At 38.4% G+C, this 27,422-nt stretch overlaps 1 protein-coding gene across 1 annotated transcript in view; it reads left to right on the plus strand.

Moving 5' to 3' along the window:
* Positions 1–27,422, plus strand: part of SLC16A7 (solute carrier family 16 member 7) — a 75,388-nt gene that overhangs the window by 23,971 nt on the left and 23,995 nt on the right. The window contains exon 3 of the mRNA XM_075209099.1: positions 5,745–5,977. Coding sequence (XP_075065200.1) covers positions 5,764–5,977 — 214 coding nt within the window. The 5' untranslated portion in view covers positions 5,745–5,763. The remainder of the gene's footprint in view (positions 1–5,744; positions 5,978–27,422) is intronic.

Genomic DNA, 27,422 nt, shown 5'->3' on the forward strand with positions numbered 1-27,422 from the left:
ACAGGGGGCAACATGTTCTTTCTGGTTTATTTTTAATTTTTTAATTTCCTCAGTTAAGCAAGACATGCACCTTTAAACTATAGTTAAATATATAACTGGATAGAACAAGATTTAAAAATAAGCTGTTTCAAAGAATTGAATGGAAAAACAGTGAATGTCTATTTTGTAATCTAGGATCTATTGTTAAGCATACTATTTGACACTTGTGACTTTAACAGCTTTCTTAGTAGTCTTGTCAGTTCGACACATACTTTCACAGTGCCAGGGCCTGTCATTGAATATATCATACTTACCTACTTTCTTCAGCTCTCTTCCGGGAGCCAGCCAGTGGAGGGGGGCGTGAGGGGGCGGGGCGGCCAAAATAGCGTCATTTCGGCCCCGCCCCCTGTGACGTCATGACGCAAATTGCGTCATTTGACAGCGGGGGGCGGGGCTAAACGCCGCGATTCATCGGGAATCGCGGCGTTTGGGATCTAATTCTGCCCACTTCACTAGGAAGTGGGCACTTCCTAGTGAAGTGGGCAGAATTCGGGAGATTGCCACACTCGCCCGGGAGTCCGGGAGACTCTCGCAAAATGCGGGAGTCTCCCGGACATTCCGGGAGAGTTGGCAAGTATGGAATATATACAAACCTCAGTCACATGCTTCTCACTTCAACTAGTTTGACTTACCACCTGATGAGTGGTGCATTTTTGTAGATATAAATGGAGGGGTTAGTTCCTTAACTCATTGTTATGTTTAGAAGTTCAAGTTTCCATTCCATATATGCTGCTGCTGCTCATGAATCCTGAGTAGCGAGTGTAGTGTGCACCATATTTATCTAATACAAATGTAGTCAACATTTACAGTGTGCAGCAGCAAAGTGTTTCATAATCTATATTACTCACACTATTTACCAGCCTTTAATTTTCTCTAATTAAAACTATTTTATAAAGTAACATTTTATGTCATTTTATATTGATTATTGTTTAAATAATTATCTAAAACACTACATTGTGATTCATGCAATCTTCTTCTTATTTGCTCATGAAGCAAAAACTGTCTTAGTTCTTTACATAAATGTACCTTACAAGATAATTATCTTTTTATTTATAAAGCACTGACATATTACACAGTGCAGTACATTCAAGGGATTATGACATGACAAATCATATACAATGACATGAAACAGAAGGTAAAGATGATCTCGACTAAGTGAACTTACAATCGAAGGGGAGTGGGAACACATGATACAGAAGGTAGCAGAATAGCAATTGTGGGGAAAGTACAGGTGGCTGTAGTTAGGCAGTGGTATTATTGGCCTCCCATATTAAATAATAAAGCATTGAAATTGGCGACGGACATTTCTGTGCAGCTACCAGTGGTGTAGTACAGTTGGAACGAGGAGAGACAGTGGAAGGCAGAGACATGAAACATGTACAAGTCATTGTGGAAATCTTTAAACAATAAGCTGCTGACAACCATAAGTGTCCTTCACCATTTATTAGAATTTGTGGAAAGATGATTATGTGAGAGTAAGGCACAGAGCTGATTTAAATTCCATGGCCATCTCCAACTGCTGTCTGCATACCATGATGTCGTGATCATGAGGAGCAGGTGGGACAGATATTGGGCTCAGTTCCCTTTCAGCAGTGTCGGACTGAAAGGCACACCTGGAAAAACTATGGAAGAGGCCACATCCCTGAAGGGGGCTGTCCATGGAGGGGGCATGGCTCAGGGACAGGAGCCGGGAGGGCTGACAACTTTTCGCCTAGTGGTAAAACACACGTGGCTCAGGCTTTTCTACAAGCATGTAGTTACTGAAAAATAGGTGTTGTCAAATATTGTGGCATGGTTTCTCTAATGTGGGTGTGGTTTTATATAGTCAATGAAATATGGAATATTGTTATTTCAAAGAGCTATAATCAAATAGAGCATAGCCCCATTTGATTAGTATTAAATGCAAACTATTCTTGTGGCCTCTAGAGAGAGCGTTAAAATGACTGATATACAATAAAGAGAGTATTCTAGTGAATGATATACAATGCAGAGATAATCTTAACTAAAAAATATGCGATGTAGATAGCATGTTGGTTACCACTGAGCTAAATCTGATTTCAGTAATGTGTTATAGAATGTTCTTACTGTCTTTTCTTTGTGATCTCTGCTTTTTTATCAATCAATATTTTGGGTGCCCGAGAGTGATAAGCAAACTGCACATGATAAGTTTTGCATTATAATTTAAAGTACGCCACAGGCTCAAAAGTCATATTTTTGTGAAATAGTTGGCTTTTATTGGTATAGTATGTTGAGAGCAAGCACAATTTGAGTATCGTATATTTTCCTACTATGTATCTATATTCTTTGGTGTATTTTATACACACTTTTCCAATGCTTAAGGGCATACTGCGGACTTGCCCTCTATTCTGTTCACTACAGAGGCACTACCAATACATTTCTTCACCGCTGATATCATCCAATATATTTAAGTGAGAAGAATGACTGAATAACTAGACTCCACAGAGGTGATATGGTCCTTATCTTACTCCAGTCATCCAGATTACATGTAGTTTATGTATCCTCTCAGGTTCGTCAATTAATTTACAAAATCTTTTACACAAGATTGAACTGAACTGAACTGAAGTTCCAGTCTTAGTTACAGTCAGTCATAACGGGACATATCCTGTAATTTTAAATATTGATAAGAGATATAATTTCTTCTGAAATCCATTGCTTATATTATCTACTTGGCTTATAAACATTCAACTTGGGCTGTTTTTCTTTATTGTGCTGAAAATTTTAAATCAAATTAAAATAAAAGTACATACCTGACAATTGATATTTTATGAATCATCAGTACATAAGAATTGTCTATTTGTGATGCTGGTCACTAGTTCTAAAGATACTTATATATTTACTTATTCATGCTCTATACACTTAGTGGACAAAACCATGGCATCACTTGGGTAAATGAGACACACCCAAGCATATTATAATTGTTCTTGATTTGTGAATTTCCACGGGTAGCCATAATGTCTGTCAGCAGGAAAAACAGCAGACATTTAGGATAGACAAAATGGGCCTGGTTTACTAGGACACGCATTTTGGCATTGCGTGCGCCCAAATTCTGTAAGCCATGGATCTCTAGATCTGCTGTAGTACACAGGAGCTGCAAGTACGTATGAACCTGTCAGCACTTACTGAGCCAGCAGATCGAAATCCATGCATTCCTTTCCCCGATTTCACTGAAACCAGCACTAGCCTGACAGCACAAGGGTTAATAGTATTAGGAGGAGGGGACACCACACTGTTGTAAAAAAAAACAAATATATTTTTTAACACTTTATAGAGCCGACCCCGCTGATAACTTAGACTAGCCCCAGAGCTGGAACAAGAGATACAGCAGAAATGGGAGGTTACTTCCACTGCTGTATAGCTTGCTATGGCCGTAGCTGCATGCACTTGAGTTTGGCATGTACACCCTGTGCATTGCTTATGGCCACACGCCCCTTCCCTGCCCTTTCTCCCCCCTTTATCGTAGGCTGTAGTAAGTGCCCTTTTCGTGCATTAGAGCATGGAAAAGAACTGTTCTGATGGCCATATCTGCTGGTTCTGAGAATGCACATAGTGATTTTGAGTATGAAACGCTCAAAATCAGCAGATATCTGCCCTAATGAATCAGGCCCAATAAGTTCAGATAGGAAATCAAAGTGTAACAATGGGATTGTGAGTGAGCTTTCAATTTAATCTAATGGCAAGAGGGCAGAACTAAGATAAGATGTGCGAGTGTGGCTTGGATTAGAGATTTGATAGTGGCGAGTGTGTACCAGTGTGAGTGGTGTAGGTGGAAGTAGAGTAAACTGTAGTAAATAGATCAGTTTTCATATAACACTTAAAGATTTGAAGACTGGAGGAGAGTGTGATCAAGTGTGGTAGAGAATACCAAAAGTGGGTAGTGGCATAGGAGAAGTTTTGTTGGCAGGAGTATAAATTGGTAATGAGAGTGGTGGCTAGGTGCAGGTCAGACCAAAATCTAAGAGGACATGAGTGGGAGTGTTTTGAAATTACATTTGTGAAGAGGTGGTGGTGTTGTTGTTGTAGGCTTTCTAGATGAGGGTGGGTCATTGAAATGAATTGTGGAGGATATGGGGAGCCAGTGAACAGATTTGCAGAGTGTTATGGAGGATTGGGAGAGGCAAGAGACGGTCATCAATCTTGACACAGTATCACAGTATTTAGGACAGATTAAATTAGGAACAGATGGGTGAGGGTAATGTCAAATAGGAGGATGTTTCATTTGTCAAAGTGGCTGATGATGAGAGAAACAAGTCAAGACAAAACAGGCAAGCAACTGCTGACTATTTTACTGCAAATGTTAACCTCATAATCCAATCATCTCACTTGGCAATGCAGGTTTCCAAGTTCAATGGTGCAAAGACCAAAGGCATGCACTAACAAGTAGCAGAAAAGGTTATATAGTCGGACAAATAATCCTTAGCCAAGACCTCTATAAACAGATAAGTGCATGTGTACTGCCAAACTAAAGAATTCTACAAATGTTTCCAATACTGAAGGGTTCTAATAGTTCTGTAATATTGTGAGGCACATTTTACTGTCAATTTTTGTTTTCATAATACCCTTAGAAACCAAGGTCAATGCTCTTAGTGGTGATCACTTTCACCCCATGTTGCAGCATTTGTTTCCTGATTGTAGGGGTTTCTTCCAGGATAACAATACCCATTTCACAGTGCATATGTCATTGTCCAATGGTTTGATCAGCATATCACTGGGGTTGGGTAGGTGTTAACGGGGACGAGAACCCCGACACGCTTCAGACCTACATGAAAAATTTGAGTGCAGCAAAAAACGAATCAAATATAAAGAGACTTACCAGAAAACCGAAGATCCAGCTTTCCGATGGCAGCGCATGCAGACAGGCAGTCAATCCGATGAGGCAGCTGTCCAGCACTTCACTTTCACGTCAGTGCGCCGTACATTACTGTTAATTTAAAGTGGCAATGTCCAGCTGCCGTTGGAAAGCTGGATCTTCGGTTTTCTGGTAAGTCTCTTTATATTGGCTTTGTTTTTTGCTGCGATCAGAATTTTGGTGTAGGTGTGAAGCCTGTCGGGGTTATCCTCACCATTAAGACGATTACCACCGTATCACTGGTGTTATCCTTATATCATGGCCTTCTCAGTAACCACACCTGAATCCAGTTGAGCATTTGTAGTATATTCTGGAATGATACCCGAGAAAGCATTTCCCACCATCGTCAACCAGGCATCAGTTAAGTGATTTTTTTTGTAGAAAATCAGTGCTGCATCCATTATGCACATATCCAGGCACTGTTAGACTCAATGCCATGGTGCATACAAGTTGTAGAGGTCGCACGTGGTGGCTCAATGCTTTAAGAAGTGACTTTATATTGGTGTTTCCATTTTTTGCCCACTACCTGCTTCCCTGTTTCATCATCTTTGCTGGCTGCACTACCCTTATTTAAATGATATTTTATGAAAAGACAAGGTAGGTGATGGATTGAAGACGTTTGATGAGAATATACATAAACCACCGTTTTTGCATTTTTAGCACACAGCAAACTAAGACATTGTATATAACGCTTTGAAGAGTGCACTGTATGATTCTATTGGCATGACAAAGCTACTTGTATGTATCATTTGTAATGCGCTGTTACAATAATATATAGGATGTAGAATACTTTTTATGTATTTCCATTACTAAACTAAAAAATATATTTGTGTTTCAGAATATCCCAACTTTAAAAAATGCCTGACATACCAGTGGCGCTACAACACACCCCTCCAGATGGTGGATGGGGTTGGGTGGTAGTTTTTGCTTCATTCATTTCAATTGGATTTTCATATGCATTTCCCAAAGCTATTACAGTATACTTCAAAGAAATCCAGGAGATATTCAGCACATCATACAGTGAAATTGCATGGATATCATCTATTATGCTGGCTGTTATGTATGCAGGAGGTAAGTTGAAAAACATCTATTTTGCCTTATGTTTTAGGATCCAAATAAGTTCAAGGATGAGGCATTTTCAAATTTATGAGATTTATCATAGTAAGGAAGGTTTACTTTAAAGCTAGTTATACACATGCTGGTCCACTCTTTGAAATTGATCAAAGAATAACTGGATGCATGCTTGGGAGGCCAAATTGGACACATATAGGGTGTCAAAGGTCAAGCGAATGTTTACATATGCTACTAGGATCCTCACTCAACCAGATTTTATGCATTTTCATATATAATTGTTTTCAGCAGATATGAACATTTATGCCTCACTTGTGATGTTTTAGGGCCGATTTGTTGTAAAATGACAAAATTATAAAGCGTTAATTTAACCCCATTTTCCATCACATCAACCCCTAAATCCATTTATCCCATAAATTGGATTATTTATTGTTACTTATATGGCTGCAAAACAACTTGGTGCCTTATAATTAGCCAATTGATTGGATCCTTATGGGGTATTTTCACAAATTTGGTGGGAAGATCACTATTATTGGCTCCATTGTTAGGAATAGCATTTCTCTGTAGATGACAAATGGAATAACAAAATTTCAAGCAGGATGGCAGTGTGGCTTTCTATATATCTCTTGCAAAACACGCACACACATACACTACACTCAACAAAAACATCAATAATGCTGTGATCTACTGATAGCCTACTGATAGCACTAACAGACCTCAGTCTGATCTGGAAGATATATCACTGCTTGGCCCAACCGTAAAAGGCCACCCACATTAGCAACAGCAGGAATGACCTATGACTATCCTAAATAAGTACAGTAAAAGATAAAATGTATCTGTCCATAATGTTAAAGAGAGAATGCAACAATAGCTTAGCTATTAACAACTTTATCTTTTGTTGAGTCTACCTGTACTTTAAAAAACTTCTGAAATTGTTTAGCTTAATAGTGCAACTGTGGATGATTATTATCCTTTGTTTTCATGGCTTTCATTTATTTGTAAGGTATGTCTTGATGTTACACAAACACATCTTATTGCAGTATGTTCTTGGAGTGATGCACCCAAATTTTATTAATTAATTATTGTAACTTAATGTTGTAGAGTGCAAGTTCAATTGCTGAAATCTTACACACATACTTTATTAACCTCCCAATAAACTATGATGCATATGTGCAATGTATGACACTGAATTGCAAGCATTTTTGTCAACATGATAACACATATCAATGACATTTATTGTAATCTCAAGGACACAGAGAGAACAAGCATGGGACTGCAACATTTATACAAAGAGCATAATGAAAAGGAACTCATGATAATAGTTTACATTTACTTTATTGGCCCAGAAACTGTGAATCTCATAGAAACATAACATCTGGACCTCATGTGAATTAAAAAGAAATAAAGTCTTCTTCTATGAGCTGTCAGCAAATTAGAATGATACGTTGTCACATAGATTGTTGTGTGTTTTATGCACTCATTCAGTAAGAGGAGATAATACAATGTTCATTTGAAATGTTTTTGAATGCCAAATATATTAAAAAGGACAAATATTAAGTAACTTTCTGTTTCTCTTGAAACACATTTTTTAAACAAATATTAAGTAACTTTCTGTTTCTCTTGAAACACATTTTTTAAGTCAGATTTTTTGTTTGAATCCAAAACAAAATATTTGACAATTAATTTGATGAAAATAGTTCAATGAAATGAACTGTGTGTATAAAAAATACAGTGTGGGTCACTTACAACCAGCAGTGACTAAGCAGCACAGCAGAAAAGGTGAGATTGCCTCTCTGTGACATCACTCGATCTGCATTATTTTTTTATTTTTTTTATCATTTATTTGTATAGTGCCACCATTATGACACAGCGCTGTACGGAGACTATGTAATCATCCACATAAATCCCTGCCCCATTAGAGCTTAGAGTCTAAATTCCTTACCACACAAACATGCACATTGATATTTAAATGAACTAACAAGTGTAGACTATGCAAACATGGAGGTGGCAGAGTTTACACAGAGTATAAATTGTCATTTCTCATCTAAATATATTGTTGAAATGTATTTATTTATGGAAAACTGTGTTCAGAGGCACTGGGCACAAATAAGTCTACTTAGTATCTAGAAAAAAATGCTCTTTGTCTCCAGACAAGCTTTTATTTTAAAGGTGCATAATGGTGCAGTTACATTAATTTGTAGAATGTTTTTGAGACATTCCTTTATTAAAAAACTCATACTGAAGAAAGGAAGTGATTTATAGCTGCGAAATTTGGTGTTACACTTTTGACAATTTGAAGCATGTAACCACAATTCCTTTTCAGATAAAATGTTAGCTAAATAGTTTAAGTGGTGGTTACTGCTATTTTGCCAGTCAATCAATTTAGTCTTTTCATGCATATCCTCAAACAGGAGTCTACACCATTGCTAGCTATTCTTATTCTTATTCTTTATTTATATGGCGCCACAAGGTTTCCGCAGTGCTGTACAAAATACAAAGTGCAATACAAACAGTGGACAATACAATCAGATTCTAGCTTTTATTTATTTAGTACATTCAACAAAATGATACTAGAATCTGATTGGTTGCTATAGGCAACATCCCCACTTTTTCAAACCCGCACCTTAGTAAATCTAGCCCCAAGACTCCAAAAGCTCCAAGCATAGCAAGCACAGTGATGTCGGAGAAGAAGAAATGGTATAGAGACAGAAGGGAGGAGGGTCCTGCTCATAGGAGCTTACATACTAAAGAGAGGAAACAGACAGCAGGCACAAGAGGAATCAATGGAGGAGATTAATGCAATTAACTATTTAATAGTTAATTGCATCTGACAGCTTGTCAAATGTTAGAGATAACATATATTTAACCTGTCCTAGCTTTATCAGCAGCTAGGCACCGGATTGTACATTAAATGAAACAGCTGACTGGAATGGATGTGTCTCGTGCCAATGCCATACATACTTGTAGTGCAAGAAATTCTCAGCTGACTGACAGTGTTTTCTTCTGCAAGTACAGTTGGACAGGGAGTTCACTGCAAGGAAAGATGTTGATTTGAGTGGGCAGTACCCAAGAAAGAACAATATGGGTTACATGGCTTAACAACAGGAGTTGTCCAAAGATCGACAAGCCTTTTCAGACTGTCTCCACTAACAGAGTCTATTCCAGCAATTCTACACTACACTACACTACACTACACTACATAGATCTATGTTTTTCTCTCTCCCTCCTTCCACTTGTTCCTCTGTCATTGTCTCTATTATAGAAAATCTATATTTATCTTAACCTTCCTGAAATGTTATATATGTTTCCAGCCATGCGAATGCACTGTTACCTCTGAGTGTGCATGCCTAGGCCAATAACTTCAGCTTTGACTATAGGCACAACATTTGTTTTGTTGTTTTACTTGGTGCAGCTTGGGTAAATTATACAGTATCTGTAATACATATTTTTATATTTGGTTAATTTAGTGCTGTATTTGTATATGTAGTTTATTCAGAATGAGAAGTTTTATTAATGGGTATGCATTATTGACAATGTGTCTGCATTAGCCTGTAAATGCCTTGTGTGTAACGGTAAATCTAAATGGTTGAAGAGACAAGAACCAGCTTGTTACTCTTTTATTTATGTCTTTATTGTAATGTCGCCACAGCAGTACAGCATGATCTGTAATGAAAGTGAAAGATCTGTCCAACAAATAATACTTTCGGGTCTTGGTTGTCCACTTAATGGCCATTCTTTCTCTACCATTGAGTGCTCGTGCTCTCTCTGCAGTAATTGTCTAGCTAGAAAATAGAACCAGATGCTCTTCCTCTCATATGAACTGAGAAATCATAACTCCAAGCCTGAAACATCTACTTGTAAATATGTTTTTTTTTAAATTAGAAGCTGCTAAAACAGTATTTCCACAATACTATTTTTAGACTGCTTTGCAGAAATGGACAATGTTGATTGATATTCATGGCCAGGACCAGTGATATCACAACAACTTTGTCTCAGCTTTGTGACATGTATCAGATCCCATCAGAATACTGCCCTAAACATGAACAAATTGCAACTGCTACTAGTGGAGTGGGGGGGGTGTCATAATTTACTTTTTAACATAACTGAAATTTTGACATTTTGAGGTGTAACAGACCTTTAGGTTAGTTTAGTGCATTACTGGTTTAATTCGTTTTTACTACTTAATTTCTGAGTTTAAAATTTTGCGTACTTATATCCTCATGATTGTACACAGGTACAATCCAGGGAGGGTGCCCTTCCCTGAACCAACTGTGAGAACAATGTCGAAGACACACAACACTAGATAAGTATTCCAGTGTGACCAAGGTACTGGAGTGTAAAAGACATTGAACTACCAGCAAAACATCAGAAGGCTAGCACCAGTAAGGTCAGCCTGGGTTTGGTTGGTTAGATAGTATGTTTGTTCCTGGACCCTATAACATGGTCAATCAAAAACAAAGGACACATGTTGTAAGTCGTATCTGGTAAACAGAAGAAATTGTCCAAAATATTTTGGGTGGTTTTCATGAAGTTGTAACTTAGATGTGTGAAAAATACATTACCAAAATGAAACACTGGTATAAAAGTAAAGTGTTGGACTCCTATATGTCCCAATTCTAAGTAGATTTTGCCACTAGAAATTTTAACATAGAACACTTAATCCAAACTAAGACTACTGATAAAACCAAGGTAGCAGGATTAGTGGAAATGATTTCCCACAACTACTTTGCTGTTTTTGTTACCCTAAAGGAAACTAGAGGTTACTTTAATTGACTTAACAAGCTTCAATGCATAGATGTTGCTTTATTTTTTCCAGCAATATGAGTGTTTGCAACACATGTATATATTGTTCAAACTAAAAGAATCTGTCTAACCACAAGATGTTTCTTGCCTTTGGCAAAACATGTCTGAACGATATCAAGGACCGTACAAAAGGCAGGGCGTCATCATATGCAAATGGAGGTAAGAAGGTTTCATTACCAGCATAGGAAAAGGTTCTTTGTTGTAAGGGTGATTGAGCTGTGGAATACCTTGCCACATGATTGAAAATTCATTAACAATCCTCAGAATATAAAAATGGTTCAGATTTTTTTTTTACAGGAAATGACAACTGTACCTATAATTAGTAGAGGTTATTATGGGGGTGATTGAGTCAGGGAATTTATCTGAATTTTAATTTTGGTTCAGGAAGGAATACCTGCTCACCTCCCACCCCCTAGTGATGCTAAATTGGCAGCTCTTGCACTGGAGGTTTTGATTTGTTTTCCTCTGGATGACCACAATAAAGGTTGGAAATGATGGACCTGCCTTTTTCAAACTTACTAACAATGCAACTTTCCAAGTAGCCATTTTTCCAACTAAAAGGCAGACGACAAAGGCTTTATTTGAGCTTTATAAGGTGCAACAAAACAAAAAGTATACAGTTATTTGAGGTATATAAAGTAATAAAAGCATTAGGAATTCATTTATTCTATGTGACATAAGTTATTCTGTTTGCTGAGATATGGATATGGATATTTGCTTCAATGAAATATAATTAAATGCTACCCACAAATTCTAGTGTGTCCAGATATGATAATGAACATTTACCTACATTAAGCATACCTTTAAAGGGACATTTTAGTTTTTTTCTGTTTAAACCTTTCTTAAAAATCATTCCTCTTAAAACTAAAGAGAGTGGAGACCATATTTACGAGATGTGTACCATTACTGACATTTGCATCTCTGCTTGTTGCTCAAGGCAGACTAAACATTTTTATTTGTTGCAACAGTGTGCAACTGTTTTATAAAATCAAATCATGTGAATCTATCCATAGGCATCTGTTCTGAGACATTAGCAATGTTTTAAGACAGCAAAGGCTGTATTGTGAGTTATCTTTGGCCTTATTTATTGTAACTATCTAGCCTTGCTGTTTTCTTTCTCATGACTTCAGCACATTAGTTTGCCATTATATTTGCTTTTAGCTATTTGCTTTATTCCTAGACAAATAAAGATTAGAGAGTGTAAAAAAATTCACAATACTTCAATTAGGTCTATAGGAAGAGAATACTGGTGCTAATTTGTTAGTTAATAGTCATTTTCTATATCTTGTTTTTTATTAGGCAAAGTAAATAGTTGTAAGCCAGATAATATTAGATCCAATTTGCTTGAGTCAAATCATACAACGTCTAATTCAGACCTCTTTTGCTTTGCCAAAATCTGTCTATTATGAAGGGGATGATTTTTATTTTTATTATGGAATTGCCATGAGCTCCACTTTAAAAATACACAATAGGGTCTCTATTGTGTTAAAAATCTGTGTTAATATGATCTCTTTAGATAATTGATATAAATAACTATAAAGTGTGGATGATTGTGCTTAAGTTATGATCCATTTTATGAGGGAAATCTATATAAATATGAGTAATATGTACACATATAAGATAAAGCACAACACCTAAACTGTAGGTGGTACAAATAAAAAAATAAGTGCACTTTCACTATAAAAAAAAAAAAAGTAGTCATATCAAATGTGCTTATTATAAAATAATCTGATTATATGAAAGCTTGCAGCTATGGTTTTGTTATCAATAATAGAAATACTCAACCTATTCCAGCCAGTACAAAATTAAATCAAACCAGTCCAGTTCAATTAGCTTAGACTTGTTGGTTTTGCTCAAATGAAGCTACATTTTTTTAGTCAATATAAATTTAGAACCGATTCAAGAGCCACTTTCAATCATTGGATTGAGTCTTTGTTTACAACACAACCTTATAACTGTATTAACAAAAATGCATAATACATAAAGCACAAGAGCAGCTGTACTTGCTGAATATAGGCACAAGGTTTTTTGCGCACAGCTCTTGCTGCTGATGTCCTCCTAGTCCGCTGTCCTCGTGGACAGAGGACGCTACAGTTAGAAGTTTCCTGTAAATATTTTGATTTATTTATTTTAAAATACCATAACGATCCTTCTTCACACAAATATACTACTCTATGAAATCACAGGGGGCCTGAGTCATTAAGGAGAGCAAAGCATAAAAAAGGAGTAACTTTGCAACTGGCCAAAACCTGTTGCATTGGAGGGGGGAGCTAAATTTAAAATGTATGGACAGATTTATAGTTGGGGTAGGACATGTCCTAGATCAACTTTAAATTTCAGTGTAAAAATAAAGCTATCAAGTATTTATTTGCTACATAAAAAATATATATATTTAACTTATATGCAAATTAATCAACTAATGTCCACCCCTTGCATCGTAACATGGTTTGTCCAGGAGCAAACTTACTCCTTTTTTGACTTTACTCTCCTTAATGACTCAGGTCCATGGAGTTCTCTACTTCTCCATGCTGGTTTGTTATAATATACATGTAATTTGGGTATAGTATCAAAAGCAAATATTACCCTGTGACATGGACGTTCTAGCTAGTCATATCAGTGTTCAAATGTTCCTGAAAGTATTTACATGCAGTCCATCAAATGCAGTAAACAATGACTTTAGTTTTCTGTCAAATTAAGTACACTCTTACTCTAAACTATCAGTGCATTGCAGTGTGAAACGTAATTATTTTATTTGAAAAATAATATTAACATTGCACACATCATATTTTGCTGTCATTACTGTTATTTATGGGCCAGTAAGTGTGCCAGTAAGTGTTTTGTGCAATTAAGCTCTTGTTTTCTTAAGACCCTAATTCTCTGTCAATGCTAGATAATGGAAGCCTTGGCCTCAATGCTGCCAAAAAAGTGTGAGAAATGTATGCAGACTGGTCATCTTTACCTGGCAGTTGTGAATGCCTTCACTTCTCCATGAGACTAGGGAACGCCTGCATTAAATGTTAATGCACATGAGTAAATTAAGAAATTATTTCCTATTTGTTCTTCCTGTTGATTGAAAATTCTTCACAAGCAAAGCCTGCTTTTTTCATCTTATTTGGACTATTTCTTGTCTCTTTTTGAACAACTGCTTGTCTTTTGATAGTGCACCTCAAGCCCATTATATTATGGGTGTGAATGCACTTCCCCAGGTCCCCTGCAGTTACCTGACATAACCATTATTTTGAGGTGCTCCAACAATATGCTGTCCTCAGGCAAACAAGTACAACTGGTAATTTAAATTCAAAGTTTCCCAGGCCAAGGTGTGGAACCTGACAACAATTAGTGGTTACATTAGTTGTCCTTCCCGTCCACAGCCCAGAAGGATATGAACAGCTGTGAGCTCATCCTCTTGTGACTGCATCTGTAAACGTGTAACAGTGGGGGGCTATAGTGGCACTCCCACAGAAATACTAAAGTGGGGAAGGGGAGACTATTAGAAGAGGAATGTTGCCAATGCATGCATTTATTTTTTGACACATTTAAATTATACATGTTCAATGGCTAAATAAAATGAGGTAAACTATGGACCAATTACAGTGAATAACGGTTTATGTTGTGACCCACAGTAATTAAAATGCACCAATCATTAATAAGAATATTTATAGTAATATTGTAAGTTCAGGTCAAAATGCTGCTAATGGTTCCACAGTCTAGAGAATGTAGCGCAATGATTTGAATTCATAGTAGTTAGTTAAGTAGTAGTAAGTTAAAATCATAAATGTAATCAAAGAAAACTGTATTAACTAAACTATTAACTGTAATAACTTATCAGTAGACATTTAAAACAAATGTTACAAACTATAACAGACAAATCTTACAATAGAGCATGATAAAGCTGGGGGCCGAAGGTGAAGGATCAGAGGGCTGCACGTGGCCCTAGGGCCACTTTTTGCCCACCACTGATGAATCACAGCAGAAATGTCTAATCATACAGCCAGGCTTAGAATATATTCTGCTAGGATTGTGTAAGTATTCCTTTGATTAAGTCACTTTTAAATACTTATTATTACTTGTTCATATGTTGATGAATTGTAAGCACAAACTATTGAAACTTGAGTATGTGTTTGATAAATGTCAAAAAGATAAACATTACAAATAAATGTTAAAATAATACATTTAATGGTGCATATATTGTCATCATGTCATTTTAGTTCAGCATTGGTACAGCCACAACATTGGCTTTGTGACAGGTGCAAAGCACATGCAAAGCTAGGTATGGTTGCTGACTTCCCCAACCACATCTTGTGTAGCCAATTACTGTGCACATTTGCAAATCTTTGTTCACATACATAACATCATTTTCATAACTCCAAAACTCGTTGCCAAGTCATAACAATTGGCCAATCTTCACTTTTTGAATTTGGGAGTTTGAATGATTCAGTGTATTTTGTAATATTCAGCTTTTTAGTTGTTAATATGATTAATATGATATACATAGAACATTGTGTATTATGCAAACCCATTGAATAATAATGGGTTTGCATAATACACAATGTTCTATGTATATCATATTAATTATTACACTATTGACTAGACATGTGTTACTTATATTTTCTAAAGTTAAAGTAAACAATGAAAGAATCTTCAGATGAGATTAGAGAACAGTTTGAGCAATAGGTCTAAAATGTTACATTTTAGTGAAATTCCAAAATGTGAGATTTGCTCATATATTTTCTGAACAAGAAAAACAAATTAATCCCATCTTTTCTTATTTCATGTTATATACAGAAATTAAAATGCCCAGCACGACTATGAACAGAGAGAGAGGGAAAGAGTCAGCAATGAAAGAATTTTTGAAGTTCATTTACAAGAGGACATACATATTTTTATGCATAATATAGGCATATCTCTACAGAACATGTGCGCCAAAAAATGCATACGTTTCAGTATATATTTTTGCATATAGTTGACTTGTGCACTGGGACAGGCAAGCGCAAACCGAGTACAGTTTAGGTAATTGCGACACAATTAAATGTAGACACATCAACAGATAGGAGACGCATTTCTTGTGGGTGCTGGTAGCCTGGGACAACACAATGATGGCAATTATTTAGCCACTTCTGATTGGCTACTTGCATATTGACTCCAGCTGATAGTACTTAATACGTAACTATATTATATAAAGTTGTGGCTATCTATTCATATTTGTCAGGCGCCGTCCCTTTGCCTCCTATGATGCGGCAACGTCTGGTTGCTTGGCAACCAGATGTATCAGCTCCGGTCAACCGGGAAAGCCCTCAGCACATTCTCACTCCGTTGCTAGGCAACAGGACGCTATTCCTGGACCTTGCGGCGTCTTCTCATGTCACTGACGACGATAATTACGTGCTTCCCCTTCCTCTATATATAGACATCTCTGGCACCACTAGGGTTGCAGAGTATTGGGTCCCCATGCTCCAGCTTCCTGATATGTTTCCCAGCATCCAGACTGACTTCTGTGTTTGACCTCGGCTACCACCTGACTCATCCTGATTATTCCTACTTGTCCTGTTATTGATTCCTGTGTCTGACTTCGGTTGCCTGACTACTCTTATGGATCACCCTACTGTACCGCATGCCTGCTCAGATTTGACTCAGCTTGCCTGACCCCTCCTTGGATCTCTCTTGTGTACTTACCTGCCAGCAATGTTTTGACCCGGAGCAACCTGACCATTCTATTCCATCTAGTTGCTTCGCTGATTAGTCTCTTCGAGGACTGCGACCTGTGTTTCTCCTGCAGCGAAATCCAAACTCCCTTGCTGGAGTTCCTGGCAAAGACCGGAGGCACGTTAGACTCCACACCTCTCTGTTGAGTTGAGCCACTATCAGCAAATAACCTTGTCTAATACAGAACGTGACAATATTGCCTACTTGACATTTCCATTTTGATTCCTGCAAAAAAGATTCCCATTAGATTTTTAGATTTACATATGTATTTAATTTGTATTTGTGTTTGTTTGTAATTACCTTTTTATGGAAAATGTAACCTTTATTAATAACTATCCAAACAATATGTTGTCTGCATTCTAATAGGGTATAGTGATGTAACTTATCCAGTATTTGCCAAATAGTACAATACTTTTTGCAGACAGGCACTTTTCCTGAAGCACTAAGAAAGCAGTTGTCAGACCTCTTGTAAAAAACATTCTCTAGACCAAGACTGTATAAGTAACCACATACTGTTTTCAAATTACCCATTTCTAGGGAAGATTATTGAGAAAGTGCTTGCAAGTCAACTGGAATCCTTAACCCACAATATTTATGATCCATTCCAGTCAAGATTCATAAAATGACATATTACTGAAATAGCTCTGGGACGTGTGCTTAATGATCTTCTGATGAACCTCTCTGCATCATTTGATACTTTAAAACATGATATTCTAATATAGCACTTGAGGAATTTCTGTGGCCTGGATGGCAAAGTCCCTAACTGCCTTCAAGAGTGTGACGAAACGAGTTTGATATCACCTGAAAAAGCCTGCCTCTCATTTCTTACAATATGTAGAGCATAGCAACATAGCCCTGTTAATGTTCACCAGCTCACCAGAGCAAATACAGTGTCTAATTACTTGTGGATAAGTGGACTTTGTAGCCATGCCTATATAGAGGACCTTTTTCATTCTATGTTACCCATTGTAACATCCCTACTCAACGCGCCTGCGAGACTCATCTTCCTCTCCCGCTGCTCCTCTTCTGCCTACTCTCTCTGCCTTGCCTTACAATGGCTCCCTTTCCCCTACAAAATCCTTTTCAAACTGCTCACCCTTACCTGCAAGACCCTCTCCCACTCTACTGCCGCATACAACCTCCACTCCATTCACACTCCATCCCTTCCCCTGTGATTGGCCATTGACTGTCGCCTCTTCTCCACTCTAATCAACTCACCCCACTACAGAATCCAAGATTTCTCCCATGCTGACCCCCTCCATTGGAAAGACCTCCCAAACTCCATCTGACTGGCCTCTAATTTGTGCACCTTCAAACGGGCACTTAAAACTCATCTGTTCCTCAAAGCCTACCAGCCATCCAACTAACCTTCTCTCCATGCTCATCTCCTTACCTCTCTTCCCCTGTCCTACTCCTTTGTCCTCTTTCATTTGATCCCCTCTAAGTCCTCATTGTGCCTCCTGTCTGTTTGCCCTCCCTTTAGGATATAAGCTCTTATGAGCAGGACCCTCTTCCCTCCTTTCTCTCAACCTATTCTTCTAGTCCAACTCCACTGTGCGAGCTATGTTTGGAGCTATTGAAGTACTGGTATTTTTGTTTATTGTTCTACTTTTTTACCCTGTATGGTCCTCTGTCTGTTTTCTGAACGGCACTGCAAAAATCTTGTGGCAGGTAGGTTATGGGGTCCAGTTCTAGGATGCAGGTGAGGGGGTGGTAGCTGCATTCATTCTCCCTCCGCCTTTCTCTAGAGGAAGTCCTGATCAGCTGTAAGTTAGTTCTGACTGAAAAAGCATGTAAAGGGTTAATACTGGGAGTTTTATTTAATCATTTTGGCCTTGCCCCTTAATTAACAAACCAAAAAACCTAGCGCAAGGGGAGATGATAAAGAACAGGGACTGGGTGTAGAATAGTATCTGCAGCTGTAAAGATCAATGAGATCTCAAACAAAAAGGAACAACTGAGCAAACAAACAGCGCAATATACTAATATACACAATCAATACACCAGTGGATCCGTGAAGTGAAAATAAACACTTTAATATTAAAAACATACCATAGAATATAAAATAATCACTGACCAGTGGATGAAGGACTAAACATACAGAAATCGGATGTGTCAATAAACATGTAAAAATACAAATTGTAAACCATCTGATTGGTCACTCAATGGTCAGTGACAAGCTGAAGTCCCACAATATAAAAATATATATAAGTCAATGTCCAATGACTCGATGTAAAAACACGAAGTGGAGCAAAAACTGGATGATAGACGTGTGGCCACACTGATGATATGAAGGTGGATAATATCGTTAATGCAACAAACACCACTTCAGTGTCTTACACAATCTCCCGGAGGTATGTGGGTGCCGTCCGTACCGATGGTAAAAACACTCTGTGAGGCAGATGATAATCACTTACTGCAACAGCAGTTAGCGCTATACAGACCTGATCCGCATCTCAGTCCCGTGCTCCGGTCTGTGAGCGCATAAGCCTCATAACATGGTAAAACTTCATGAAACCCGCGGTGAAGCCGTAGCTGAAATTACTATTTCAAATAGATGGTATCAATAGCGGCTGAGGCACTCGCTGTGTTTAGGCTGATAACAATGGTGTCAATCATGGGACTGGAAAATAGCACCCTCCGGGGATTACTGAATGGTAGCAGGGTCAAATAGTACGATCCAACGGCTCAGTGAAGTATCCTGGTCAACTGACGCGTTTCATCACCTGCCTGGTGATTTCTGTATGTTTAGTCCTTCATCCACTGGCCAGTGATGATTTTATATTCTATGGTATGTTTTTAATATTAAAGTGTTTATTTTCACTTCACGGATCCACTGCTGTATTGATTGTGTATATTAGTATATTGCGCTGTTTGTTTGCTCAGTTGCCCCTTAATTAACCTGAATATGTCCCCATTATCTCAGGTTATATTCCACCAGACTTCTGGGAGTCATCCCAGCAGGGGATCAAGGGAGGCATTGATATGAGAAGAGACAGCCCTGTAACAGCCCAATTTAACAGACACCCACTCTAAAAGGATGACACTATCTAAGGCCACCCTATTGAGCATGAGAGATCTTCAGGGAGAGTGGAAAGTGTGAGAGTCAGGAATCCTTGGGTGTGTCTTTGTGACTTAATCCTGAGAAGAAGTCCAGCGTTGAGGTCTAGGCTCCTGCTGGTACATCTGCAGCTTAGAATAAATCCATGGGTGTTGGGTTCTGCAAGTTAGGACATCCAGGTGCTTTAAACTCCTTCAGCTAGAGGGGTAAGGGACAGATAATTTGATGAACCTGTCTGGCATTTATTTACTGTTTGTATATAGTATTCTAGTATTTTTTTTATTACAATAAATGTACTGTTGTACTTTTCTAACTGCATTTGCCTGAGTGATTATAAGCACCCTAAAAGGTACTGGGTAGGCTTCCCTAGCATTGTAAGGCACCCCTTGGTGGCCAGTCAGCATGAAGTGGGTATAACTGGGTCACATAATTCCGATATCTTCACAGGGAGTATACCTATCTGCTCTTGTGCCCTTGTCATGTGGTGTTCCATAGGGCTCTCGCCTATCTCCTAAGCTATTTGCAATATACATGTTACCATTGTGTGAAATAATCAGACGTCATGGCCTGGACTACCAGTGCTATGCGGACAATACTTAATTGTACCTGTCACTTGCTCTGGGTACTTAGGATCCAATACATATCCTAAATGGCTAGTTAACTGATCTCCAGGAGTGGATGAATGACAGGTGGCTGAAATTGAATCCTTATAAATCAGCGGTTCATATGATAGGGGCTCAAAGTTAAATGAGAAGACTGGTCCTATCAAATGAGGTTAAGCTTGGAGGTTTGGAATTGCAAAACTTTGATCATGTGCATAATTTTGGTGTTGTACTTGATTGTGTGTGTGATCCCATAGATTGCAAGCTTGCGAGCAGGGTTCTCTTACCTTTCTGTCTGTATGTATTACCCAGTATTGTTTTATTAATGTTTGTTCCCAATTGTAAAATGTTTCGGAATTTGCTGGTGCTATATAAATAAATGTTGATGATGATGTTGATGATGATTGTGACTTAAAATTTAAACTTCCAGATTCAGATCAAATCCTCATTATTTCATCTGAAGAACATAGATAGAGTAAAGCATTTGATTCCCTCAGAAGATCTTCCTATATTCATACATGCATATGTGACCTCACACTTGGACCACTGCAATGTACTTTAATTGAGTCTCCCAGAAAAAGAACTGCACCGCTTGCAGCTGGTGCAAAATGCAGAAGCCAAGCTCTAAACTAACTAGCCCAGTTCCTGCTACAAAACATCTGTTCACCATTCCCTTGACTTGCTGCCTGTAAAATGGCAATTTTCTTTTAGATTGACTTATTGACAGTCAAAGCACCTCACAACCAGGATCCTGGGTACTTGAAGCAGATTCTGATTCCCTATACCCCCACTCATTCAGCTACTTAACGCTAGTCCTGGGTGCAGGGCTATGGATGTTTGGGACAGGGAAGAATCCCGCCCAAATAAACTACTCACTGTTGTATGGGTGAGGGCCCTACCAAGAGAGAGACGAAACCTTAAATTGGTGCTCACCAGGGAAAACAGTTGCCTCCTCTTCATAGCTGTCTCAACGCCTGTACTGGGGACCTAGAAACAGGGGCGACACAAGATACAACCACCCCACATTAACTATAAAATTAACTATAACAACAACAGCAAACAAAGCATCACCCTGATCCTACCAACGACCTATGTGATCGGTCACTGCACAACTCTAAAACTACTACTACTACTACTACTACTACTGCTACTACTGGGTCTATGCACTGCTCTAACTCACCCCACACTTTCAAGGCACAAATCATATAATACAGATGTTACTGGATACCAAAAGCACACCTTTAATTGGGGCCTGACTTCTGGATCCTATAAGGGAAGGTTACTTAAATGGATTCACAGTTTACAGTACCTTACAACAGCATATAATACAGTATATTACTTGCAAGCAACCACCACACAAATGGCCAACTCTTACCTCCAAGGTGAACATACCTGGCATGGTCTCACTATAGGAATTACTACCTACAGTTACCGGCTTAATGCCACTTTACCCACAGGCCTTGAGTCTGACTGTGCCTACAGGCCTAGAGCCTGACTGTGCCTCTGCCATAGTATTAGGACTGTTCTTAACAATTCTACAGCTTGCTGACTGTGACAAAACCCAAATTATCTATATGCTATATGGAAACATGGTAACTAAAAAAAAGGCTGTATGCTTGATATGCTGGAACTAATTATTTCTGACTTTAGTTAAATATTCCACTTTGTGAATGACAGCAAATTGAACAACATTATGAAATCTTGTTGCACACTCTTCAACTAACTCTATTTTACAGACTATGATCAAAGATGAGCAGGTATTGTTGGCGATTTCTTTCATTGTGGCCTGTCCCACATTAATTTATTAGGGTGGACACTGCTCTAAACATATGTGCTGGACTTCAGCTGTGTTTGGTAGAGTGGGTAGGTAATACTTTATTTTTTAATACAGCTACAGTGGAATGACAGGATAGCACCAAACAATGTATTTTACCTTAATGGTTCATATCTGAACATTTAAATTTTAGGGCTATGTGTTCCTTTAACCAGTTAAGTTTTATAATATTTTCATGGTCATTTTGTTTACATGTTTATGTTTTCGTTATTGTTTGGCATTTATTGATATTTTAGTCTTTGATAAACCTACATTCTGGGATAAGCCAGAACACCATATGGACAACCAGATGGTTTACTGTAATTTTATATAACTAATTCTCAATATGAAATAACTTATAAACATAATTATCATTCTTTCACATATTTGTTGGATAGATTTTATTTGTTTATTTATTTTCATAGATAAATTAATGCAGTAAAGTATCTAAAGGTCACAAAAGTCAAATCATAAGTGCAATTTATAGCAAACTGCACAACCAGAATGTGTTAGCAAATGTCACACTGACCTTAGTAATTTGTTTTATTGTAAAGCTCTTGGACTACAGACACTGGGGTGTACACAGATGCTAAGTTGGATATGTGGCTATTTCCATAACATGAAGTCTGCAAATATGTACTGTGTATCCCCACATAAAAGTCACAAACATATGCATGTATACAGAGTTGCACACACCTACACTTGTGTCTGCTTTCGTGGGACACGGTAGGGGTAGGACACAGTAGACCGAGTACCATAAGGGCGTGTTTGCGGAATTACACATGCAAACTTGAACATATATGCAGATATGCCTGTTAAGGCTGTATCAATTGCAGGTACCTGTAAATATACATTATACAATTGCAGGTGGTGTAAATATACACTGATGATGATGACTGTCATCAACACTAACTAGCCACTTTTGATTGGCTGATTGTGAATTTTTCTCTGAAACTTATAGGAACTTTATTGATCATGTATGCTGTATAGGATTTTGTATGTGTATTTAAAAAAGAATATTTTTGCTACTTTATTTCATATGGGAGAAGGAATATTATATTTGCTGTATTATATGAAGGCTTATAGAAAATGTATTTTTTTGCTATCAAAACAAATGTTAACAATTGTTTCTTGTGCTTATGGCCTGGTTGTGTGGGTGTATGTATTCCTGACATAAACCTGTAATTTATATATATATATATATATGCTAAAAGTGCGGAGCTGGACGCATCTTGCAATGCATGCTACTCAGCAAATGGGTGTAAATACTCTTTTATTTACAGGTGGCTTTTTGAGCGTAAAGTGTCCAAATCAGCAATCATTTCTGTTATTGTGTTTGTAATGACACTGATAGTCTGTGTACGCACCACCTTTCAAGGATACAAAAAGAACAATACACTTTAAAGTATCATACACTTTAGTGCTGAAGTAAGAAGACTATGAACGAGCATCTTGTGTGTCATTTTTCTGAAATTCAGCTAATAGTTAGTATGTACTTAGTAAGCTTCAGGCACTTTCAGAGGTTCATAAAGGCCCAGGGAAACCCAAATTAAGAGGCCCCCCCCATCTCCTCTGTCTTAAAAAAAACAATGAAAATACATTTAAAATTTATTTTAAATTTATTTTAATGCTAAACTTTATAAAAATTTACAAATAAAATGCTGTATAAAAGAAAAAAGTAAATAAATATCCCGTGATGGGCTTCACTTCACCATAGAACCACACACAGCAGCTGTAGAAGTGGGGTAATTGCGACTCCCCACTAATGAGATTACCAAAAAAGAAATCAGCGCTTGAATGTGGTGAATGTGGAGATACCATATAAAACTCACATTACACTATGGCAGAATACATAATAATCAGCCAGACTAGAGACAATTCATATAAAAATATATTTAATAAGTAAACCAACAAAAACAAGCCAAAAGCCATATATAAAGAATATAAAAAAATAATTGTACAATCACTGTGGCAGAAATTTGCTAAATAGAAACAAATTGAGACTTCAGACTGTAATAACATCAATTGTCTGTTTTTGGTCTGGTATTAATATAGCGGTCCGCACGCTAAAGTTGTGACAGAGTAATCCTCCTTAAAAATGTGCAGTACTGGAAACAACTGCAATGACTCAGATATACTTTATGGTGTTTTAACTGTATCCTCTTATATGGGCCTCCATCTGAGTGCTCTGAGGTAGCAGCCATCTGGAAACTAACATGCAGTAGAAACGCAGCACATTTCCTCACAGTAAGTCGCAGCAATGAGCATTCGCATCCACAAGTAACGCAGAAGAATTGTTAGCAAAATTGATGGACTCCGTTTGTAACCAGTCTTAAACAGGTTTAAAATCAGTTGAAAAGCAGCCCCAACAACAAATGTTTAACGCGTTTCGTTAAATCAGATTTTTTTAAGGTCCCATGTGCATTTCAGCACTTTTAGTGCCACAGATGTAACATAGAAATAGTGCCCTCATAAAATATTACTGCCCTGATTAGACTGATTAGAGGATAAGTATTGTTGCCCTTTGTTATGGCTCACGCCCCAGTTATCAACTCCTAGAACCGCTTCAGAGGTCTTTGCCTTTAGCAGCCGCCTTTCCCGTAGAGCTAGACGCGCTCACAGGTACTCGGATGCCTCCAGGTCTTGTTCTCTTGTAGTAGGAGCTGATAAACTGAGATTGTATCGCAGGTGATTATAAAGAGGAGGAATCAAGTATCCAGGCAAAGGTTTCAAGAGACAGTATTCAAGCAAGGGGTCAGGGTCACAGGCAAATCAGCAGCGTCAGTATCCGAGCAAGGGGTCAGGGTCACAGGCAAATCAGCAACATCAAAATTCAGGCCAGGGGTCAGCAACCGCAATATGGAAAACAGCAGGAACACAACAGCAGGAGAAGTATGCTTGGGAGCAGGGACTACAACCAACAGTGAGGCCCAGTCCTCACTGCCTTAAATACTTTAATGGACAAATCAGAAAGGAGGAGGACAGGGCTGTCAATCAGCCTCAGGAGGCTGCTAATTAATTACTAGCTTAGAACTAGCATAGGTCATATCACAAACCAGGAACATGTAGAAATTATAAATGACAGATTAGAATCATGCGAGAGCTCCCCTTGGAGTTGGAGGATGTCCCTACACCCTCCTACTCTATGCCACAAAGATAACAGTGCATTGTAACTAATGCACGTGCTCAGCTGCTACCTCACGACCAGGATGCGGCGTACCGCCGCGGCTCGTGACACCCTTATAGTATAATATATATTAATAATGCCCCCTTAATAAAAATATATATCAGTATTGCCCCTTATTAAAAGTTTGAATTAAAATCCACCCCTTAATAAAAATCTAAATTAATATTAATAAAAAATTGTTGCGCCCATAATGAATAAGTCAGTGTTGTTTCCCTTCTGTTCTGAAAGCCGAGAGAGCTGGAACCGCATGCTGTTTGAGCAATTCTGCCTATCACTAGCTCTAAAATGTCTGCCCTTTTTCTTGAGGTTGTGCGAGTGTTTCTTCTAAACCACAGCTAAATACAATAGACAATTTGTATTCATTTTAAGTAAAAAGTGGCAGTTTCAGAACTGATGTTTTAGAACCATGTGGTTTGATGGGCGGTTTTGCCTTTACACAGTTTACAAACTGCACTGAAAACCGCCAAAAAATAAACTGCACTTTAGTAAATTTTATCATTTATATTTATTATTAATGTTGCAAACCTTTATAGAATTAACAGTATATATATTGTAACAAAAGGAGGCATTTAGCTGGCAATATGCAGAGAAAGCAGGGAAGTAGAGTAAAACATTTGTGCAGTAATGCACCTAGAGTGAAGACTTATGTATGAAAAGCAATAGTTTAAATTTGGTTAAACTTACATGATCTGAAATCCTTCCTCTCAGCAAACAGACGGGGCGTGTCTGGTTGTGCAAACAGAGCCAAAGATGGGTGTTTTCTTTTAAAGAGAAGGTGGGTGTGTCACCTGTCCATCAAGCTAAGCCTGGGGGAGGAGCATCATGTATAAAAGCTTGTTTGTTTCATTTGTTCAGGGAGATCAACGCTGGGGAAGCTGGCTGATCTTGAGAGAGAGCTGAGCTATGTCTAGCTAGCGTTTAGGGTCTCCAAGTATTGCTGTGAAATCTGTACGGTGTCAAAACATTTACCATCCTGACATCCTACATAAAAAGGGAGAAGTTGTTCGCGTGTGCTTCTGCAGTAGCGGGCTCTTGCCACAATATATATATATATATATATATATATATATATATATTTGGTAAAATCACACAAATTCCATTAAAACAAATGGACAGAACATGTCACATGACTGTGTATCATTTGCCAGCAACTGCACAACTCCCAGTGTGAATATATACCTGAATTACTTCCCTCTCTGCTCAAAATCTTTTTACAAAGTGACTGCAGTATCACTCCACACCTTTAAAAATATCATCACTCTTGGGAGGAGGAGGTCAGAGAGGGGATTGCCAAGAGCTCAATATCCACACTTATCAAAGAAACTGCATACAAGCTGTACTATAGGTGGTACTATACCCCAGATAGGTTGTCTAAAATGTTTCCCACTGCTACTCCGAGCTGTTGGTGGGAATGTGGCCAGAGAGGCACGATGTTACATATATGGTGGACCTGTCCCCGTATAATCCCCTATTGGAACATGGTCCTTGCACTTATTAATTCCGTATCTGAACAACAGATCACTAAGGATCCCTGGTCGTTCCTTCTCTCTCGCCCTATCCCTGATGAGACCGCCCCTTCCAACAAGCTGATATCCCACATACTAGCTGCTGCCAAATCCCTAATAGCTAAGCACTGGAAAGATCCTAACACTCCCTCTATGCAGGCCTTACGGAACTACATCTGGCATATCGCAAGCATGGAGAGTATTACATGCTACCTTCACGATAAATCCTACAACTTTGACAAGGTTTGGGCCCCGTGGTATCTCCAGCAAAGCCATAGCTGTTTACCCCCTCTGGCTCTCTCGCCCTCTAATGGTACATAAACTCTGGGCCATCTCCGGATCCTCCAGGTTGGTCGTCGTGCATCATGGGTAAGAGATCCATATATCCTGCCGTCTACTTTCTATTTTCTTATTTATTTTATAGGTCGTTATTCTGTAAATATCCTGCTTACAACTTCCTTTGTAATAGGTATGGTGATATATGTGCCTGTCCCTCCCAACCAGGGCCGGACTGGCCATCTGGCAAATGCCAGAAGGGCCGATGGCTGGATGGGCCGGTCCGACTCCTCCTGTCTCCCTACCTATGTTGTGTGCTCTTCAGCTCCCTTCCCCTATGCTGTGTACTGCCACATGTAATCTGGACAGCTTCAAGATTCAGTTCTACTGAATGGGGTAGAGGATTCGTGTAGGTGCCGTGATTTTCGCGGGAGGGGAGGGCCTCGGGGGTACCACCATTTTAGCTGGGAGGGGGGATCACGAATGTGTGAGGGG

Source organism: Mixophyes fleayi, chromosome 4 (genome assembly GCF_038048845.1).
Source record: "Mixophyes fleayi isolate aMixFle1 chromosome 4, aMixFle1.hap1, whole genome shotgun sequence".
Lineage (NCBI taxonomy): Eukaryota > Metazoa > Chordata > Amphibia > Anura > Limnodynastidae > Mixophyes > Mixophyes fleayi.